This window comes from Anthonomus grandis, chromosome 22 (genome assembly GCF_022605725.1).
Source record: "Anthonomus grandis grandis chromosome 22, icAntGran1.3, whole genome shotgun sequence".
Lineage (NCBI taxonomy): Eukaryota > Metazoa > Arthropoda > Insecta > Coleoptera > Curculionidae > Anthonomus > Anthonomus grandis.
In genome coordinates, this window is record NC_065567.1 from 25800810 (window position 1) to 25821083 (window position 20274).

General features: G+C 29.8%; 1 protein-coding gene across 2 annotated transcripts in view; it reads left to right on the forward strand.

Annotated features, from left to right (window-relative positions):
- The window catches only part of LOC126749229 (hemicentin-2-like), a 432747-nt gene that overhangs the window by 324209 nt on the left and 88264 nt on the right, over nt 1-20274 (forward strand). The window contains exon 1 of one of the 2 annotated variants that reach the window (XM_050458925.1): nt 2609-2795. The exons of the other annotated variant lie outside the window; for it this stretch is intronic. Coding sequence (XP_050314882.1) covers nt 2696-2795 — 100 coding nt within the window. The 5' untranslated portion in view covers nt 2609-2695. Of the gene's footprint in view, nt 1-2608; nt 2796-20274 lie in introns of those variants that run through there. 2 annotated transcript variants of the gene reach the window in all.

Consider the following 20274-nt stretch of genomic DNA (forward strand, 5'->3'; position numbering starts at 1 on the left):
GGTGAACTCAAGCGTTTTGGAATAGACTAAAAGCAGACCCATTTATTCTATATATTTTTAGTAAATTTGTAGTCAAGGTATATTTAGTAAACTGTAGAATATACCATATACGATTTTGTTTATACAAGGGAAAAAATTTCGGCATTTAAACAAATTTAATTGTTTACTGAATTTATTTTTTTTTTTAATTTTTTTTTTATTGAAATATTTTATTTATTTACTGTTTTTAATTAAATTTACTAAGTTAAATATTAAATATATATTTTCTGCAAAAACGTTGTTTTTCATCTATAAAACCCTTACCCCCCCACCCACCCCAAATATTTTCCCAGTAAGAAATTCTTTTGAAAAATCATCGTTTTTTGCCCATAATATCCAATCCAATAGTACTGTCTTTGTATTAAATATTTATTAATATACATAAATATAATTATATCAAATTTAAATAAACAAACTGTATTATTGGATTAGATATTAACGACAAAACCAGCTGTTATTCATTCGTATTATTTTAGAAAACAATGATTTTTTAAACCAATTTCTTACTGGTAAGTTGTGTGGGGTGGGTGGGGGGTTAAGGGTAGGGTTATTGAAAAGCGATTTTTTTCCAGAAATTTATTGCCTGAGAGAAAAATCCTTTTTAGGAAAATTATAGGTGAAAATATACGTATATAGTATACGATTCTGTTTACAAATCAGAGAAAATTTCAGCATAAAAAAAATTGACAAGGGATTTACATGGGTAGTATTCACACTCGATCACTACACCTCTAATATGTGATAAAATGACCCTGATATCAAATATATACCACTGTGTAGAAACGATATACTGCTTATACACGTATATATCTTATAGTGTAGTAATCGAATATTGTGCACAAAGAAATCTAGAAAAAAAAAGAAAATGCATTGACATGTATGAAACAATAGTTATATCAAATAGCAGACACAAATACAAAAAACTCAAGAATACAGATTTGTTCAAAACTAAACAAGGATTAAAAAAATAAAATTTATTTAAAAAAATACAGTGGTGTCTTTTTTTTTATTAAATAATATTTACAATAAATCCGTTATGGACGCCATTGGTAAGATTTATTTTTTTTCTTTGCACATCGAAAAATGCCCCCTAATGCATAAAACACATCTGCAAATTTAAAAAAATATCTACATTAATAATAAAGTTACTTTCCCAACATATGACGGACATTTTATCCGATATTAATAGTTGAAGTTCAACCAAAAATGTACTTTGATGTAAACCAAAAATAAATGTTTATTTAACCTAAATAATTTTTTTATTGTGTGTTGTTTGTGATAATTAAAATGAATACGTTGTGCTTTTTATTAATGGATTTTCTAATTAATCCAGCAATTAAAGATTTGGATTAACAACGGCTACTACAAATATTACTTGAATATATATATTTTTTTTAATTTTTGGCATAATTAATTAATATTTTTCCTTAAAAGTGAAAATGCCATTTTTTTTCACGAAAATATTCCTATCAAAACAAAAATTCCTGTTTTTAACAAGGTGTTTTAGTTTTCAAATTTCAAGGGATTTTCTTAAATAATTAATAACTCTTTTTTTTTATAAATTCCCAAAAACGCGTTGAATCCTAAAATTTTTTTACTTGAATATTAATTAAAGAAAAATTAATTTAAAAAGTAAATAAATGTATTAATCACATAAAACATTCTAAAACAATTTTTTTATTTTATTTAGTAATGTCCCTTTGACATTTTAATAAATCGTCAAAAATTCTTTTGGCCCAATTTTCATTTTCAAAAAAAAAGAATCCTTAAAGTCGCTTTTAAATACCTTAAAGCAAACAAGAGAATTTTTGTTACTTCCACGTAGTTAAAAAAAATTGTAGTCAGAAAGAACTAAGAAAATTATTTTAATTGCCTAGAATAAATTAAAAAAAGTGTTTTATGTGAAAAAAAAAATTCTTTTTAATCTCCCAGAAAAAGTCCTTGCAAAAGTCAGGAAATTAATAAAATTTTAATATATTTTTCCTCTATATGTATTAAGCATCTTCGGTATAATTAAAAAGAATGCGCGACGTATCCATTTTAATTATGCATAATGAAAACATTTTTGGCCCTTTGAATTGAATTTTAATAACTAAGCAAAAAGGTTATTAAATTGAACAAAGCGACACAAGATGAAAAATTACTTATTCCCTTAGGAATAATAATTATCCAACAAAAAAAAAAAAAGATTTAAATTTAAAGCCTACAAAGACAATGAGAATTCGATTTCACTTTGAACCGCGGTAGTCAGGCGTCAAAATTACAGTTTAAAAGTGGCACTTGAGACGCTCTGGAGAGAAAAAAAAACGAAGAAGAAGAAGAAGAGGCCCATCATTAAGATGCGAAAGAATTTCACGGCAAATGATATCGGGACATGATGGGGAAATAAGCAAAGGTCTGCTTACCAATATAAAAAGTAAGACCCAATTGGCACGAAATTCTGCAAAGTTTACGCAGCAAACCTCGCAGTTTGCAATCGTTGGATGGAATCTAGAGCGCCGTCTCGCTTTTCTCTTCGGATTCGCACACTTTGGTTTTACCTACTAAGGGTGGGAGAGGGTGAGCGAGATATCCGTATAGTTTCACGCAAAGACTCTGCTGGTTTGCACGTGTCAGACGAAGTTTTCCGAACTTCATTCCGATGCTATAGACGACGATGATCGCGCTCGGTGCGGTTCTTTTGACGGTTGTGAGTTTGAAATTTTGTGTCATCACGGAGCAACTTTATTTTTTCGAGGTTCTCACTCTAATCGTCGGTGAGTGTTTTTTTAAATATTAAATTTTATTATCCGGTTTATTCTGATAATAAAAATAAATGCCGGTTAAATTTTATTGCATATTGGGTTCAAAACACATTTGAATTTTATATCGGTTTTTCGGCAGCTAATTTTATTGAATACGTTTTAAAAGCCGGGGGCTACGAGAAACACATTTTTTTAATAAAATCACGCATTTATATTCATATATATATTTTTTTTTTAAATGTTAATATTTTATTTTTAAATGGCGCGCGATCTTTGAAATATATATGAGTGCCAGGATTGCGTTATGCGCTTGTGCAACAAGAATACATACTAGGGAATGTTAGGGTAAATTTGGCATAAATTGGTTTACATTGAAATAAGTGACAAAGGTTAATACAAAAAAAATAAAATATTTTTTACAGGCGAGTAAAATATTTTTGCAGTTATTCCAGGCAGTTGTTGCTTCTTGAAAAATTCAAGTACATTTGATAAATAATTTAAGGAAAGCATTAAAGGTGTTAGAGGGGTGTAAAATAATTTACAAATTCACGAAAAAACAACAAAAAGTGCCTATTAAATTGCATGGAATTAAATAAATAGTATTTTCATATGTGCCTAGAAAAGATAAAATATTACGAACATAAATACTGTTTCTAGTGAACATTTTTTTTAAATTCATTCCACACAGCACTAAATTTCTTAAAAAATCTGGACATTCTGGACAAGAGGTCCTGCAAATATTATTATTATTATTATTATTATTATTATTATTAAATGATTCTTTAACTGTCTAAAGCAAGGAATTCTTAAAAAAATCCCATCGACTCTTTTCAGCTAATTTTTCCCAATTAATTCAACTACACAATCATATTTTTGCTAACCGTTTTCTTAAAATAAAAAAAAGTTTTTCAAAATTCAAAATAAACCCATTAGAGGACTATGTCCTCTTTTTAAAATAATTTTCAAAAAGTGCTGGAAAAAAACAATATTTTATTAACTGCCTAAAAATGCTCCTAATATTATTAATATCACTAAAAAAAATTTTAGGTATGAATAATTCCTCGTTAATTATTTCAATTGCCTGGAATTAATGGATTTTTTTTCATTAATTTTAGACAATTAAAATCATTTTTCCAGTTTTTTCAGGCAGCCACAGTTATAATTTTTTAATATTCAAAGCATTTACTTTTATTTATTAAATACTGAAATCAGTTGATAAACTTCTGTCTTTTTTTCAAATATTTGAAGAAATTTTCCAGGCAATTTTTTTTAAATTTACGTCAGGCACTTAAAATCGTCTTTTAAATTAGTGAAGAAGCATTTTAAAATCTAGGATGGAACAAATTGAAAATCTGCCTTAATTTTTCTATTTAATTCTTGACTTTAAGTGCCTGAAATAAATTTTAAAAAATTAATTGCCTGAAAAAAACTTTTTGTCCTATTTGGAACTAAAAAAAAACTCTTATTTATTTAAAAAGTCACTTTTCGACCCTTAAAAAGAAGGATTTTTTTAACAAATTCTAACTGGCAACTGAAACAGTTTTTTTTTGTTTTTTTTTCATTTATTATTTTCAGTAAAAGATAACTGCAAGTGCCTGGAATAAATAATTAAGAAAATCCTTGCAAAAAATGTCTTCACGTACTTGGAAGTAAAAAAATGTCTTTTTTACTTCAAGGGGTTTAAAAACGACTGCTTAATTTTTTTTAATTATTTTAATAGTTTTTGTCCAGTTCTTCAATATCTCTTCCAGAAAAAAGAAATTACATGAAAAAAAGTCGCTTCTATACTTTTAAAAGTAAACAAGAGCTTTTTTGCTTCTAGGTAGTCGAAAACATTTTTTTGGGAATTTTTTTAAATATGTCAATTACCTGGAATTAATTTTAAAAAAATATTTCGTTCATTTCAAAGCGTTGAAAAGTGACTTTAAGGATTTTTTTGACCTTATAAATTCCAGGCAATTGAAATAGTTTTTTTTGTTTTTTCATTTAATATTTCCAGTAAAAAATGACTTCAAGTGCCTGAAATAAATATTTAAGAAAATGCTTGCAAAAAATGTCTTCAAGTACTTGGAAGTAAAAAAAAATATTTTTTACTTCTAAGGCTTTAAAAACGACTGCTTAAATTTTTTTGAATTATTTCAACTTAAAAAAATATTTTAAGTATCTAGAATTATTAATAAAAAAATAACTTTGCATGAAAACAAGGTCCTTGAAGTCGCCCTTTAAAGCATTAAAATAATCAACTGTTTTTTTTCACTTCTGAGTAGTTGAAAACATTTTTTTCAGGGATTTTTTAAAATATTTATTCCAGGCACTTGAAAACACAAAAAAATTATTTTAACTGCCTGGAATTAATAAAAAAATATTTTAGTCATCTGGGAAAAAACTTTAGTAATTTTCATCTTGAATAAAAATCTACTTTAATTTTTTTTTAACTATGATTTAACTGCCTGGTAGAACTAAAGAAATATTTCAGTTGCCTAGAATTAATTTTAAAAAAATTTTTTAAACCTTATAAGCATTTAAAAAAAAATCTATAAGTCGTATTATTAATTGTGGATTACCTGAAATTCACTAAAAAATTATTTATATTCGTCTGAAAAAAAAATCATTAAAGTCGCTTTTAAATCCCTTGAAGTAAACAGGTAATTTTTTTTAATTTACTTCTAAATGGTCGACATCTACTTATGTATATAATAATAATAATACAATTATAATTTTAACTGTCTAGAAGAAACAAAAAAAATATTTCGATTGCCTAGAATTACTAAAAAGAAAATTCTAGGCTATTAATTTTTTTGAAATTTATTCCAGGCACATATTTTTTTGTTTTTTAAATCTTATAAGCATCGTTTTAAGATCTCGGTAATTCGAGATAGGAGACAAAGTTGTATGAGATGAATATTTTAATTGCCTGAAATTAATTAAAAGATGACTTTAAGTGCCTGAAATAAATATTTAAAAAAATCGTTGCAGAAAATGTCTTAAAGTACTTGGAAGTAAAAAAAATTCTTTTTTACTTCAAAGGGTTTAAAAACGACTGTTTAAACTTTTTTAAGTGCCTGGAAGAACCTGAAAAAAATATTTTAATTACCTAAACTTAATTTAAATAAAAATTCATACATTCATACAAAAAAATTTATTTAAATCGTTTTTACTTCTAGGTAGTCAAAAACATTTTTTTTGGGATTTTTTTAAATACTTATTACAGGCACTTGAAGCCACCTTTTACTGAAAACACAAAAAAAATATTTCAACTGCCTGGAATTAATAAAAAAATATATTTTAGTCATCTGGAAAAAAACTTTAGTTATTTTTATCTTGATTGAGAATCTACTTTAATTTTTTTTTAATTATGATTTTACTGCCTGGTAGAACTAAAAGAAATATTTCAATTGCCTGGAATTAATTAATTAAAAAAAATCTTTTGAAGTCGCTTTTAAGCCTTTTGAAGGAAACAGGAGATTTTTTTTACTTTCAAGTAGTTAAAGACGTTTTTTCAGGCACTTCAAACTGTTTTTTAAACCTAATAAGCATTTAAAAAAAATCTGTAAGTCGTATTATTAATTGTGGATTGCCTGAAATTCATTAAAAAATTGTTTATATTCGTCTGAAAAAAAATCATTAAAGTCGCTCTTAAATCCCTTGAAGTAAACAGGTCAATTTTTTTTTAATTTACTGCCAAGTGGTTGACATCTATGTATATAATATTAATACAATTATAATTTTATTGGTGTCTAGAAGAAACAAAAAAATATTTAAATTGCTTGGAATTACTGAAAAGAAAGTTCTAGGTAATTAAATTTTTTAAATTTATTCCAGGCACTTGAAATATTTTTTTATTTTTTAAATCTTATAAACAGAGTTTTACGATCTCTGTAAGTCGAGATAGGAGACAAAGTTCTATGAGCTGAATATTTCAGTTATCTGAAATTAATAAGAAAAATAGTTTGTTCATTTCGAAGGGTTGAAAAGGGATTTTTTTGACCTTAAATTTTTTTATAAATTCCAGGCAATTGAAATAGTTTTTTTTGTTTTTTCATTTAATATATTTAGTAAAAGATGACTTCAAGTGCCTGGAATAAATATTTAAAAAAATCGTTGCAAAAAATGTCTTATAGTACTTGGAAGTAAAAATTTTTTTTTACTTCAAAGGATTTAAAAACGACTGCTTAAACTTTTTTAAGTGCCTGGAAGAACCTGAAAAAAATATTTTAATTACCTAAAGTTAATTTAAATAAAAATTCATACATTCATACAAAAAAATTTATTTAAATCGTTTCTAAAAATCGTTTTTACTTCTCGGTAGTCAAAAACATTTTTTTTGGGGATTTTTTAAATTCTTATTCCAGGCACTTGAAGCCACCTTTTACTGAAAACACAAAAAAATTATTTAAACTGCCTGGAATTAATAAAAAAATATTTCAATTGCCTAGAATTACTGAAAAGAAAATTCTAGGCTATTAATTTTTTTAAATTTATTCCAGGCACTTGAAATATTTTTTTGTTTTTTAAATCTTATAAGCAGCGTTTTATGATCTCGGTAATTCGAGATAGGAGACAAAGTTGTATGAGATGAATATTTCAATTGCCTGGAATTAATTTCAAAAATATAACGACGCTTCGACCTATATTAGGCCATCTTCAATAGACCTAATATATAGGCCAGGTCAATAAAAAGTGAAAACCTTTTGTCCATAAACACACGTACAAATATAAAAATGTCAACCATATTTTTTTTATGAACAATAGTTTTTCTGGTTCTTAAAAAGAAGTGAAACCAACAGATGATTTAATTATAAAAAAATAAGTGTTTTTTACTTCAAGGTGGTTGTTGATATTTTTTGCCAAGATATTCCGAACACTTGAATTAATTTCTATAAGTAACAAATGACTAAAAGTCTACCTTGCATGATTAAAACCGCCTGAAAAAAATAAAATAATAATAATTTTAATCATCTATAAGAAAGCCGTGACATGCCCACCTCGAAACGAAACAAATTCGAGCGGACAGCAAATAATTTAACTTAAAATAGGGGAAGGGAAAGTTTATCTTACCGCGTCGGATGAGTATTTCCTTTTTGCGCACCTTTGGGAAATTTGTATACAAAATCAACGGGCTGCAGCTAAACTTTTTATCCAAACCTTGCGTTATACAAATTTTCTAACGGGTAAATCATATTAAGAGTTTTCCAGATTACCAACTATTACGTTCCCGAGGGGTTTCCGGTCGCTGGCTCCGGCCCGGATGAAACTTATATTATTAATTTTTAAATAAAAATGGATCCTGAACAAAGGCTGCTTTAAGGCTCTCGTGTTTTCGGTTCATATATCTAACAGGGATTAAGAAATGCCATATAGTAAATAAACCTTTAAAGTCATTTTATTTCGGTGCATCATGCCCATTTAAATTATGCTTTACACATATAAAAGTAGGAGAATATAATAACGGAATTATAGCGTTACGGATAATGTGTCGGTGGAGTAATCTATTTAATGTACGATAGGTTTACTTAATGGCGCCCTCGGGTGGCAGTAACGTCCCGAACGCTCTCCAACTTTGTTGCATGGTTCGCACGGTCACAATAATTATCTGTGATATACGCATACCCATAAGAATTTAAATGTTGTTAATAAATCTTTTACAGCCATGGCGGTGGTGATAATTCGAATATCCCGCCTCTGGTTCCGATATTTTATACGAATAGAGATGTGGGCCTTGTTATGAAGTGTAAAATTTGCGTTTATTCTATAATCAAGGGTAAATCTGCTAGTTATTGCATAGTGCATGTTTACTTCAAAAAGGTAAGAAATCTGTTTTTTTATGTTAGTTTTCTTAGATGACAAATAAAAGAAGTCGTCACGTGACCTGAAACTCAAATATCAATTATCTGTTAAAATTTATTAATTAATTTCAACCAATCCAAGACCCTAAATTACATAATTTTCAAAACTAATTAATTGTAACCTAGACAATCCCCAATTCTTGAATTTTAAACTGAATTTTTTTCAATATTATAAAATTCACTTAATACCTAAGTCGATATTTTAAATTAAATAAATCTATACGATCCACCTTGTATTAATCCGACTATTTTTAAATTAATAAATAGTGCCTTTTATTGTTTCGGAAGAAAAGGGGAAGTCAAAACTTTGCCGAATTTTCCTGTATGTAATACACAATTTCCTTAATTGATATGCACATATTGGGAAAACTCAAACCTTTAAGATACCATCAATACCATTTCCCGATCATTTCCGCTCATTTTAAGCCTCTAATTTTCAAAATAAAAAAAGTCAATTCCCGCCATTTATCGAAAACTACGTGAGAAACGTCATCGGACCGTAGGCTTGTTGTCTCACATCTATTCGCTATGATTTTACAGTGGACCATTAACTTATTGTAGCAAAACGGCCGGCTCAGGGCTGTCGAGAGTATGACTGGATGATTGTATGGGAGTTTCTCCTAGAAAATGGCGTTTTGTTGGAAGACCGTAACATTTAAGTAAAAAATGCTTTTAGTGGATTATAGCCAGATAAATTTTGGATGTCTAACAGAAAAATGGTCATCGTGTGTGCCATAGTTATGGCGGTATTACACGGAAGAAAAAAGGAATTTTTTAAAGACGTCATAACTTCTCAGAATTTTCCTGTCCGTAATACACAATTTCCTTAATTGATATGTATATATTGGGAAAATTCAAACCTTTGAGATACCATCAATACCCTTTCCCGATCATTTCCGCCCATTTTAAGCCTCTAATTTTCAAAATGAAAAAAGTCAATTTCCGCCAATTATTGAAAACCACGTGAGAAACATCGGACCATAGGCTGGTTGTCTCAGACCTCTTCGTTATGATTTTACAGTGGACCACTAACTTGTTGTAGCAAAGCGACCGGCCCAGGGGTGTCGAGGATATGACTGGATGATTGTATGGGAGTTTCTCCTAGAAAATGACGTTTTGTTGGAAAACCATAATATTTAAATAAAAAATTATTTTTGTGGCCTATTATAGCCAGATAAATTTCGGATGTCTGACAGAAAAATGGTCATCGTATGTGTTATAGCTATGGCGGTATTAAGCGACAAAGTCAAAAAATAGTGTAGAGCAAAAACTTGCTTGCACTGCTTTATGCAGATAATTTTAGAGTGTGTTGATAAGTGGGATTTAGAAGGTTATTTAAATGCTGAAAGTATGAAATCTCTAGGTGTCGCCATTCGGGTTTTGGAAAATTTGACCTTCATGTGAAAAGTTCATTATTGCTCGTCCTGTATGACAAATAACGAAGCTTTTTTTTCATATTTTTTTTTTGCCGAAATAAGTATCAATTAGCAAAAAATTCCAAAAAACTGACAATGCCAGAACTCTTAAATTTTTTTTTCCCAATAAGCTCGAAATATTTCGTTTCTCCCATAAAACTAAGCCTTTCCGCCAAAGCACTTCTTTTATCCAAATTATAGTTTAGCCTTTGAAGCAGCTTAAATTATTTTTTTAAATCATTTTGATTCCCTTATAATTACTCACCCTATATACTGATCAGGCCCAAAAAGTATACAGCCCCCATTAACCCTTATGCCCTAAAAATTTCAAGTGGTTTAAGGGCTCTAAATTTGAGTTCTGATGAACGAAAGAATTTGACCCATTTTTTTACGAATTTTTGACTTTATAACAATACCACCTCCTTTGAGAGCACCGAAAAAAGAAAATGTTTAAAGATTTATCATTCTCAATATATTTAGAGGTGATATGCCAAATTCCTCTTATAGATAGAGTTCTTATACCATGCGCACTTCTTAACTTATTCAAGCATAAATTTCCACTTTAAAAACTAAAAAAAAAAAAAAACGTTTTCTCGCTAAAAAAACCGACCCTTCAAAAAGTCACCCTCTTAACTTAATTAAGTCGCCAAGTTTAATCTAATAAACATCCCCTGCGACGAACAATAAGATGACTCGGCATAAAATAAAATTCTTGAGGTGCACCATTATCCCGTTGATAAAGCACTGTCGTTCAATAGCTGAATTATAGCTGTTTTGATAACGTGAGTACGTGAAATTTGGTAGATGCATAATTTGATATGGCAGACTGTTAGACGACTATGAGTAAAGTGCGACTGACATGCTGATATGGACCGATGAAGTGTGTTATACGTCGGCATATTAATTTATACAGAAACCTATGTGTGCTGACACTTTGCGTACACACTGTGTCTGTCTTTGCGCTAATGCGAACCCCCCATTAGACTGCGAGATGAGTTGTGTATACGCTATTTGTGATGCAGTTTCGACTTGATGTTATTTATGAATAAATAATATTTATTGTGCATAAAATTACAATTTTTATTATAGATCGTATATGTATGTATTCAAAAAAAATCGCTTATAAAGCGCCCCTTAAAATATCGCGTAGACAAATAAATTCTGTGAAACGTATTTTAAAAATTTCGTGCGATAAGGTGACAGTTGACGATGGCGGAACAAAATGTTCGCCATGACAGTATATTTTCACGCTCCTGAATCACAGAATAAGGAAAAAGATCCCGTCTTTCCCACTTATTTCAATAAATGCGACGGCAAGATTACGCATGGATGGCTCCTATTTATTTGGATCCCCATGCCCTTCGTTCCTTTTATAAATCGAATTATACTCCTTAACGTAACCCAGAACACAATGTGATTACAACTTTGCCTCCTTTAATTTGACGTTGTAAAAATGAACTTTCGGCCGCATTAAACGCGAATCCTTACGGTCGTAAGCCCTTAATATTTTTTAAACACCCTTCCTTCTTATATAGAGATAACTGGGGGGCCATTATTCATTAGATAATAGCCTCAACAAGGAGTTAAGGTGGAGATTAACTATATGCACAGGCAGTGGCTTAACCTCCGTAATTCTGTTTCTTCTGATAAAGTTGGATTCTCTAACAATGCCGGTTCTTAGCTCTACCTGCTTTGTTTTCTACGCTTCAGACGCGATTCTAAGTCACGAAATTTATCCCTAATTGCGCCCTATTATTACTGGTTTTCACGATTATACTATTCCGTTTTGTATGTTTTTCGCGAAAATACACAGCTATTACGAAGGCTGTTAAGAACATTTTCTCCAAAGCGATATCGTTATCTTAGCAAGGAGATATTTTGATTTCTTTTTTATTATTGTGTTTAGCCTTTTTGGGTGCTTTAATATTTAAATATTTAAAAAAATATGTCATTCTTCTCGGATTTTTTCACATTTTGACTTCGATGCAAAAAAAAAATTTTGTGAGAGATTTCTGTTTCCCGGAGGTAGTATCATTCATATTTATCGAGGTGAATTTTTGAAAATTTTCAAAATTACTTTTGCTCGAAACCCGTTATAACCCGGTGTTTTCGTCATGTACTTGATCGGAATAAGCCGCTGGTATAGTTAGTTCGATTTCAAAAAAAATCAATTTTTGGTGAAAAAATTCGATACGGGGGGGTATGCCAGAAAAATGAAAAATTTCAAAACTTAGAGGTCGATATCTCAGCTTCTATGGACACTATCGGACAAATTCCAACGGTCTTGGCTTAGTTTTGTCCTTCTGAATCCAACGAGACTATTTGCAAGGTCGCAGCTCTCTTGAAAGCCGAGATCTTGCATTTTTAGAGCCCATTTTTGGGCTCAAAAACGAGGTCGAAATTGACCATTTTGCATATGTTTAAAATGCTCTCATTCCCTTAGTTCTGCTCGGATCCTGTTATAACCCGGTGTTTTCGTGATGTACGTGATCGGAATAAGCCGCTGATATACTTAGTTCGATTTCAAAAAAAATCAATTTTTGGTGAAAAAATTCGATACGGGGGGGTATACCCGAAAAATGAAAAATTCTAAACTTTGGAGGTCGATATCTCAGCTTCTATGGACACTATTGGACAAATTCCAACGGTCTTGGCTTAGTTTTGTGATTCTGAATCCAACGAGACTATTTGCAAGGTCGCAGCTCTCTTAATAGCCGAGATCTTGCATTTTAGAGCCCATTTTTGGGCTCAAAAACGAGGTCGAAATTGACCATTTTGCATATGTTTAGAATGCTCTCATTCCTTTAGTTCTGCTCGGATCTTGTTATAACCCGGTGTTTTCATGATGTACGTGATCGAAATAAGCCGCTGGTATAGTTAGTTCGATTTCGAAAAAAATCAATTTTTGGTGAAAAAATTCGATATGGGGGGGCATACCCGAAAAATGAAAAATTCCAAACTTTGGAGGTCGATATCTCAGCTTATATACATTATCGGACAAAGTCCAACGGTCTTGGCTTAGTTTTGTCCTTCTGAATTCAACGAGACTATTTGCAAGGTCGCCGCTCTCTTAATAGCCAAGATCTTGCATTTTTAGAGCCCATTTTTGGGCTCAAAAACGAGGTCGGAATTGACCATTTTGCATATTTTTAAAATGCTCTCATTCCCTTAGTTCTGCTCGGATCCTGTTATAACCCGGTGTTTTCGTGATGTACTTGATCGGAATAAGCCTCTGGTATAGTTAGTTCGATTTCAAAAAAAATCAATTTTTGGTGAAAAAATTCGATACGGGGGGGTATACCCGAAAAATGAAAAATTTCAAACTTTAGAGGTCGATATCTCAGCTTCTATGGACACTATCGGACAAATTCCAACGGTCTTGGCTTAGTTTTGTGATTCTGAATCCAATTAGACTATTTGCAAGGTCTCAGCTCTCGTAATAGCCGAGATCTTGCATTTTTAGAGCCCATTTTTGGGCTCAAAAACAAGGTCGAAATTGACCATTTTGCATATGTTTAAAATGCTCTTATTCCTTTAGTTCTGCTCGGATCTTGTTATAACCCGCTATTTTCATGATGTACGTGATCGAAATAAGCCACTGGTATAGTTAGTTCGATTTCGAAAAAAATAATTTTTTGGTGAAAAAATTCGATACGGGGAGGCATACCCGAAAAATGAAAAATTCTAAACTTTCGAGGTCGATATCTTAGCTTATAGACATTATCGGACAAATTCCAACGGTCTTGGTTTAGTTTTGTCCTTCTGAATCCAACGAGACTATTTGCAAAGTCGCAGCTCTCTCAATAGCCGAGATTTTGCATTCTTAGAGCCCCTTTTTGACCTCAAAAACGAGGTCGAAAAACGACTTTTTCCGAATTTTCTCTTAGTTCTCCTCAAATCCGGGGATAGCCCAATATTTTCGTAATGTATGAGATCAGATGAAAATGCTGCTATAATTATTTCGATATAAAAAAAATGTTGATGCCATATTTTCTTCCTGCTACATCGAGTAATGAAAGTTTAAAGAATATTTCTTGACGACCTCACTAAATAGACGCAATTTATCTCAGATTTCTTGCAGGTAAATATTCGCTTCAGCTCAAAATAAATCATAGCCAAGCTAAAAAGATTCATTAAGGTCCTATTTATATCGTGTAATAAAAATAGCGACGTAGCCCGTAAAAGGCAAATATGCCTCATGAATATCAAGGATGGGGGATTATATAGTTTCACTTTAAGATGCATAGCCCCTCTTAAATATGGCTGGAATAGAGCAATTATAAGGACTTGCACTACACGCTACCTTTGAATAGCAAAATGGCTACTTAGTTAGCATGGCCAGTTGTGAAACTGCCCCAGTTAATATGTATTAGCGTTTGATAGTGCACTTGAGGTCTAAGTGTAGCCACTTATACCGAGGGAAACGATAATGACCAGGACACTAACTTAATGAAAGGCCCGGACAAAATATTTAATGAACTATTTAACATAGTAAACACTTTGCTCCTTCTGTTATTCATTAAACCCTTTTAGGGCTGGTGTATTTATGCTTCAAAAAAAAAAGGTGTAATGCAAACTTAATAATTATTCAGTTCGAATGACTTAAAAAGGGTCTCAAAAAACACGGGGAAAATCAATTTATTACGTACATTCTTTTGTCGAAACGCACGGCGGCAAATTCTTTGATCTTTAATTATTGTTTTCCCGGAGTTTCGGAAGAGATTATGTTCGGTTATCCCTAGGGATGAGAAGGTCGCGTAAGGGGATTAATATTAAGTTCTTATCTTTCAAGGGATCACAATATGAACGTTATGTTGGGCACCATTATATCCGTCAAAGGTTTTTGTCCCATTTGTGAGAGGAGGATTTAATTTGTCACCAGCAGTCTTTTGCGTCATCTGTTTTATCGCGTTTTATGTACTTGCATCAGATTGTGGATAAACTATGGGGTTTTTCTTAGTAAATCCAACTTTATCCTTCTTCTTTAGCAACCATTTATTACCTATTAGGCTTGAAAATTCTACTATAAAACTCGGTGTTGTTCCAGGTTTGCTGACACCCTTACAAAACTCGCTTCGCCCATTATAACAACAACAATCCACGCCACAATAGAATTATCCAACCCTGCACGTTTCATTTTCATTTTAATATTATTTTTGTGGGTTTAAGGGTTAAAGAACCACAAGATAATGAAACCCCATCGAGTCTAACCCAGTTTCTCGACTTAATAACAAAACTTCTTATTTGGGTCTGGTCTCAAGTACAAAATTATGCTATTTCTTAAAACTAAGCAAAAAGAATGAGGGTATTTTACGATTTAAAACAGTCACTATATAATAAAAATGCGGCAGTATGTTTCTGTCAACATTCATTTTGGGGTTTGCTTCCGTACCGAAATACGGAATAAAAAGGAGCCTAGAAAGTGTAACTGTTCGTCATTTAATAAGACAGATCGTTTCTGCTCCAATGAAGGGTAATATATACTATATTATATAATATATTGTGACCCAAATTCAAATGCATCATCTGTTTAATAAACGTATTTACGGCATCCTCGGGGGTTTTATTATTTTTCTTATATGGAAAATACTCGCTTATATCGCCTTAATAATGGAAAAATTTTAGTTTTTTAGGGTGTGGCATCGCAAAATTATTATCCATTTTATAGTTCCTCTTTAGAAAAGACTAGAGCTAATATTTTTTCCCGTTTTTTTTTAACCAATTGATGGCCGTACTGAGCGCAGGTTCTCTATCTTAACAATGTTAAAGCGTTTAGTAGAACGTTAGCCAAAAGCTGCCCGGGCTTTTTTACGATCGAAAATTGGATTTATTAAGATCCCACGGGCGATTCCAGGCAATATACCGTTACCTACTATTTCCCGTGGGAGTTGTTACCGCTTACTATATGCAAGCATTTACAAACATAATTCATACACTTGCCACAGGTCTACTAAATCCCTGAAGGTTCAAGGGTGCGTAATGGAGTGGCGTATGTGTACTTTATTTTTTATTTGGATTTATTGCTTTTGTTTATAAATTTTTTATTGCGTGCTGTGGAAAAACATGGAAACTTTTATGCATAGTAATTTTTGTGGTTGGGTTTGTTTTGATAATGTAGCGATAAATTGGGTGACGGGATTAAATATGATTTGTTTTATTGAACAAAACAATATGATAATTTTATGTTAATTTATGATATTTAGAAATACAAAAAAAGTTACTTGTAAGTTCGTCACAATTATGTTATTTCTACTTAAAAAATAATAATTTTAATAATTTCTTATTGATTTAAAAGCTCTGGCCATGCATTAGTGAATTCTTAATTTTAAAATTTAGTGTGTAAAAAACAAAAATCGATTTTTAACGGTTAGAAATTCATAAAAAGTGACTTATGCATAGGCCAAAGACCTCGTATCACCAAGAGGTTTTTCATAATTATGACATTTTGACTCAAGAAAATTTGGTAAATTTTTAAGTGATTCACCACCTTTGGCCACGCATAAATAAATTTTTAAACTTCAAAATTATTTAAATTTCTTAAATTTAATGTTTTAAATATTCAAAATTTAAATTTTAGAGACTCGAAATTCATTAGACCCGGCTTGGCCAGAGGCGTATCATCAAAAGATTTTATATAATAATGACATTTTGATCCAAGAAAATATGATGATTTTCTCAGCCTCTGGCCACGCAAAAATCGATTTTTATTTTTCAAAATTAAATTTTCTATATTTTAGAAATTTAAATTTTAATGATTAGAAACTTAAAATCTATAACCTTTGACTACGCATAAATAAATTTTTAAATTTCCAAATTATTTGAATTTTTTAAATATTCAAAATTTAAATTTAGAGACTCGAAATGTATTAGACCTCGACCTGGCCAGAGGCGTATCATCAAAAGATTTTTTGTAATTATGACATTTTGACCCAAGAAAATATGATGAATTTCTCAGCCTCTGACCACGCATAAATTGATTTTTAAATTTCAAAATTAAATTTTCCACATTTTAGAAATTTAAATTTTAATGGTTAGAAACACATAAAAAGCAACTTATGACAAGAAAATATGATATTCGAGATATGATATGAGTTTTTAAATTTCAATATTATTAGAATTTTTTAAATTTAAATTTTTAGATATTCAAAATTTAAATTTTAGAGACTCGAAATTCATTAGACCCCGACCTGGCCAAAATGATGATTTTTTTGTAATTCACAACCTTTTGTTACGCATATATGAACTTTTAAATTTCAAAATTATTTGAATTTTTTAAATATTCAAAATTTAAATTTAGACATTCGAAATTCATTCATAGACCCGGCCTGACCAGAGGCATATCATCAAAAGATTTTTTATAATTATGACATTTTAACCCAAGAAAATATGATGAAATTTTTAGCCTCTGGCCACGCATAAATCGATTTTTAAATGTCAAAATAATTTTTTTTACATTTTCGAAATTTAAATTCTAATGATTAGAAACACATAAAAAGCAACCTATGACAAGAAAATATGATGATTTTTTTAGTAATTTACAAACTTTGGCCACGCATAAATAAATTTATAAATTTCAAAATTATTTAAATTTTTTAAATATTTAAAATTTAAATTTAGAGACTCGAAATTCATTAGACCTCGACCTGGCCAGAGGTGTATCATCAAAAGATTTTTTGTAATTATGACATTTTGACTCAAGAAAATATGATGAATTTCTCAGCCTCTGGTCACACATAAATCGAATTTTAAATTTCAAAAGTAAATTTTCCAAATTTTCGAAATTTAAATTCTAATGGTTAGAAACACATAAAAAGCAACTTATGATAAGAAAATATGATGTTCGAGATATGATATGAGTTTTTAAATTTTAAAATTATTTGAATTTTTTTAATTTAATTTTTTAGATATTCAAAATTTAAATTTTAGAGACTCGAAATTCATTAGACCCGGCCTGGCCAGTGGCGTATCATTAAAAGATTTTTTATAATTATGACATTTTAACCCAAGAAAATATGATGAATTTCTCAGCCTCTTGCCACACATAAATCGATTTTTAGATGTCAAAATAATTTTTTTTACATTTTCAAAATTTAAATTTTAGTGATTAAAAACAAATAAATTGAAACATGGTTGCGTGCTTAGTATCACCAAGCAGTTTTTAATAATTAAGGAATTTTGATGATTTTGTTAGTAATGCGTAGCTTCTGAACACGTATAAATTAATTCTATTGAATTCCAAAATATACAAACCTTAGAAATAAATATAAAGTCTCTAATGCGTGGTGGCCAAAGGCTAAAAAATTCTCCATAATTAGGAAATTTTATTTTGAAGAATTATTTATTAATGCCTAGTCCCTGGCCACTCATAAATGAATTTATAAATTCAGTTTTCCAGAATTCAAAATTTTTAGGTTAGAAATATATAAAAAGTGACCTATACGCTAACTAGGGTACCATTACATTGTCGAATTTACATAATTTTAAATAAATTCATAAATAAATTCCCCAATTATGGAATTTTATTTTGAAGTATTTTTTGTTGATGCCTAGTCCCTGGCCATTCATAAATAAATTTATAAATTCAGTTTTTCAAAATTCAAATTTTTCAGGCTAGAAATATATAAAAAGTGACTTATACGCTTACTAGGGTACCATTACATTGTCGAATTTACATAATTTTAATATAGAAATGGAAAATTCAGTGAAAAACTCACCAACCAAACACATCGCACAAAAACATAAATATTGCCCAATTTATTTGTTTAATAATGTTTTAAAAATTATTTTGTTTCTAATAAATATTTATTATAAAATAAGCTCAGATTAAGGGTATTATATTTACTATAATAAACACATATTGTAGAATTTGGATTTCTTGATAACTTATAATTCTAAGATATTGGGTTTCGATTGTATTATTTGATTATTATTAGTTGAAAAATAAATAGATAATCAAAATCTTCAGAAGGTGACAGGCCACTAGTACAATGAAAAATCTCTTGCAAAATTAAAATATTTTAGATTTACCATCGATTTATTGGCGCCCAACATGTGGAGCCATTATAATAAAATTAATAATTCGTTTATTAGGATGAAAGCAAAATATGAAAAATACGGACATTTCAAATTTTTTGCATTAAAAAAATTCTTCAGATACCTGACAGTACAATTAATGAAAAGAAATTATTTCGGAGTTTAGAAATCAATAGGAAAGTCCTTATATTTGGCCAGATACTAAAAAATTCTCAGTGATTATAAAATTTTAATTTGAAGAATTCTTTCCTGATGTGTAGCCCCTAAATTTCCAAAATTTGCTTTTTCAAATTTGCTCAGATGCTTGGACTAAATTTAATAAATGAAGTTACTGTGAATAAAAGCTATTTGAAAAAAAAAATTAAAATCGACAAAAATATTTAAATGCGTCTCTTGCCTGTTGAGTTTTTAATATTTGGAAAAAATTATATTTTACCAAAAAATCCAAATTTCCTTAATGTTAACTAAAAAACCCTGAAACAGGTGTCTAATAGAATTAATTAAGCAATCTGTGTGCATTTTCAAATGTGCAAAATTTCTGGTGTAAATCAAATGTATACAAATCACTTGCTGATGATTTTTGGAAAAAAAAATTCTCAAGTAATCCAGATTTTTCAAAATTTTGTACATTGATCAAATTACGCTGAAATAGATGTTTATTGGAATTCATTGGGCAATCTATATGCAAGTTTTCCGATATTTAGGTTTCTTGCTTTTTTTACTTACAAACACTTGATTATAAATAATATATAAAAAATAATTATGTGTGTTTTTCTAGTTATATTAAAATATTTTGTATCAGTTGATTTTTTTTGTGCATAAAACAACATCAGAGACACTCTATACAAATAAACCAGATTTTGCTACTTTTTGTTGATTAATTTAAAAAAAAAACCAAAAAGTGTCAATCACTCAATATTTTTAATTATTAGCACTCAAAAAGGCATTGTCGAATTTTATAAAGTCATTTATAAATGTTTGCATAACGCAGGTATAAAGTATTTCCGGCAAAAAATAATTTCGTTTTTTTATTCGTATCCTTCTGATGGATAAACTGAAAAATCGGTAAAAACTTTAAAAATAAAATTTCAAGTTTGAACGTCATCACTTTATATGGTTTTTCATAATTAAATTTTGAATAACAGGGCGTTGAATTGTACCCTTTTTTTAACGAGGTAAAACCACATCAAAAGCACT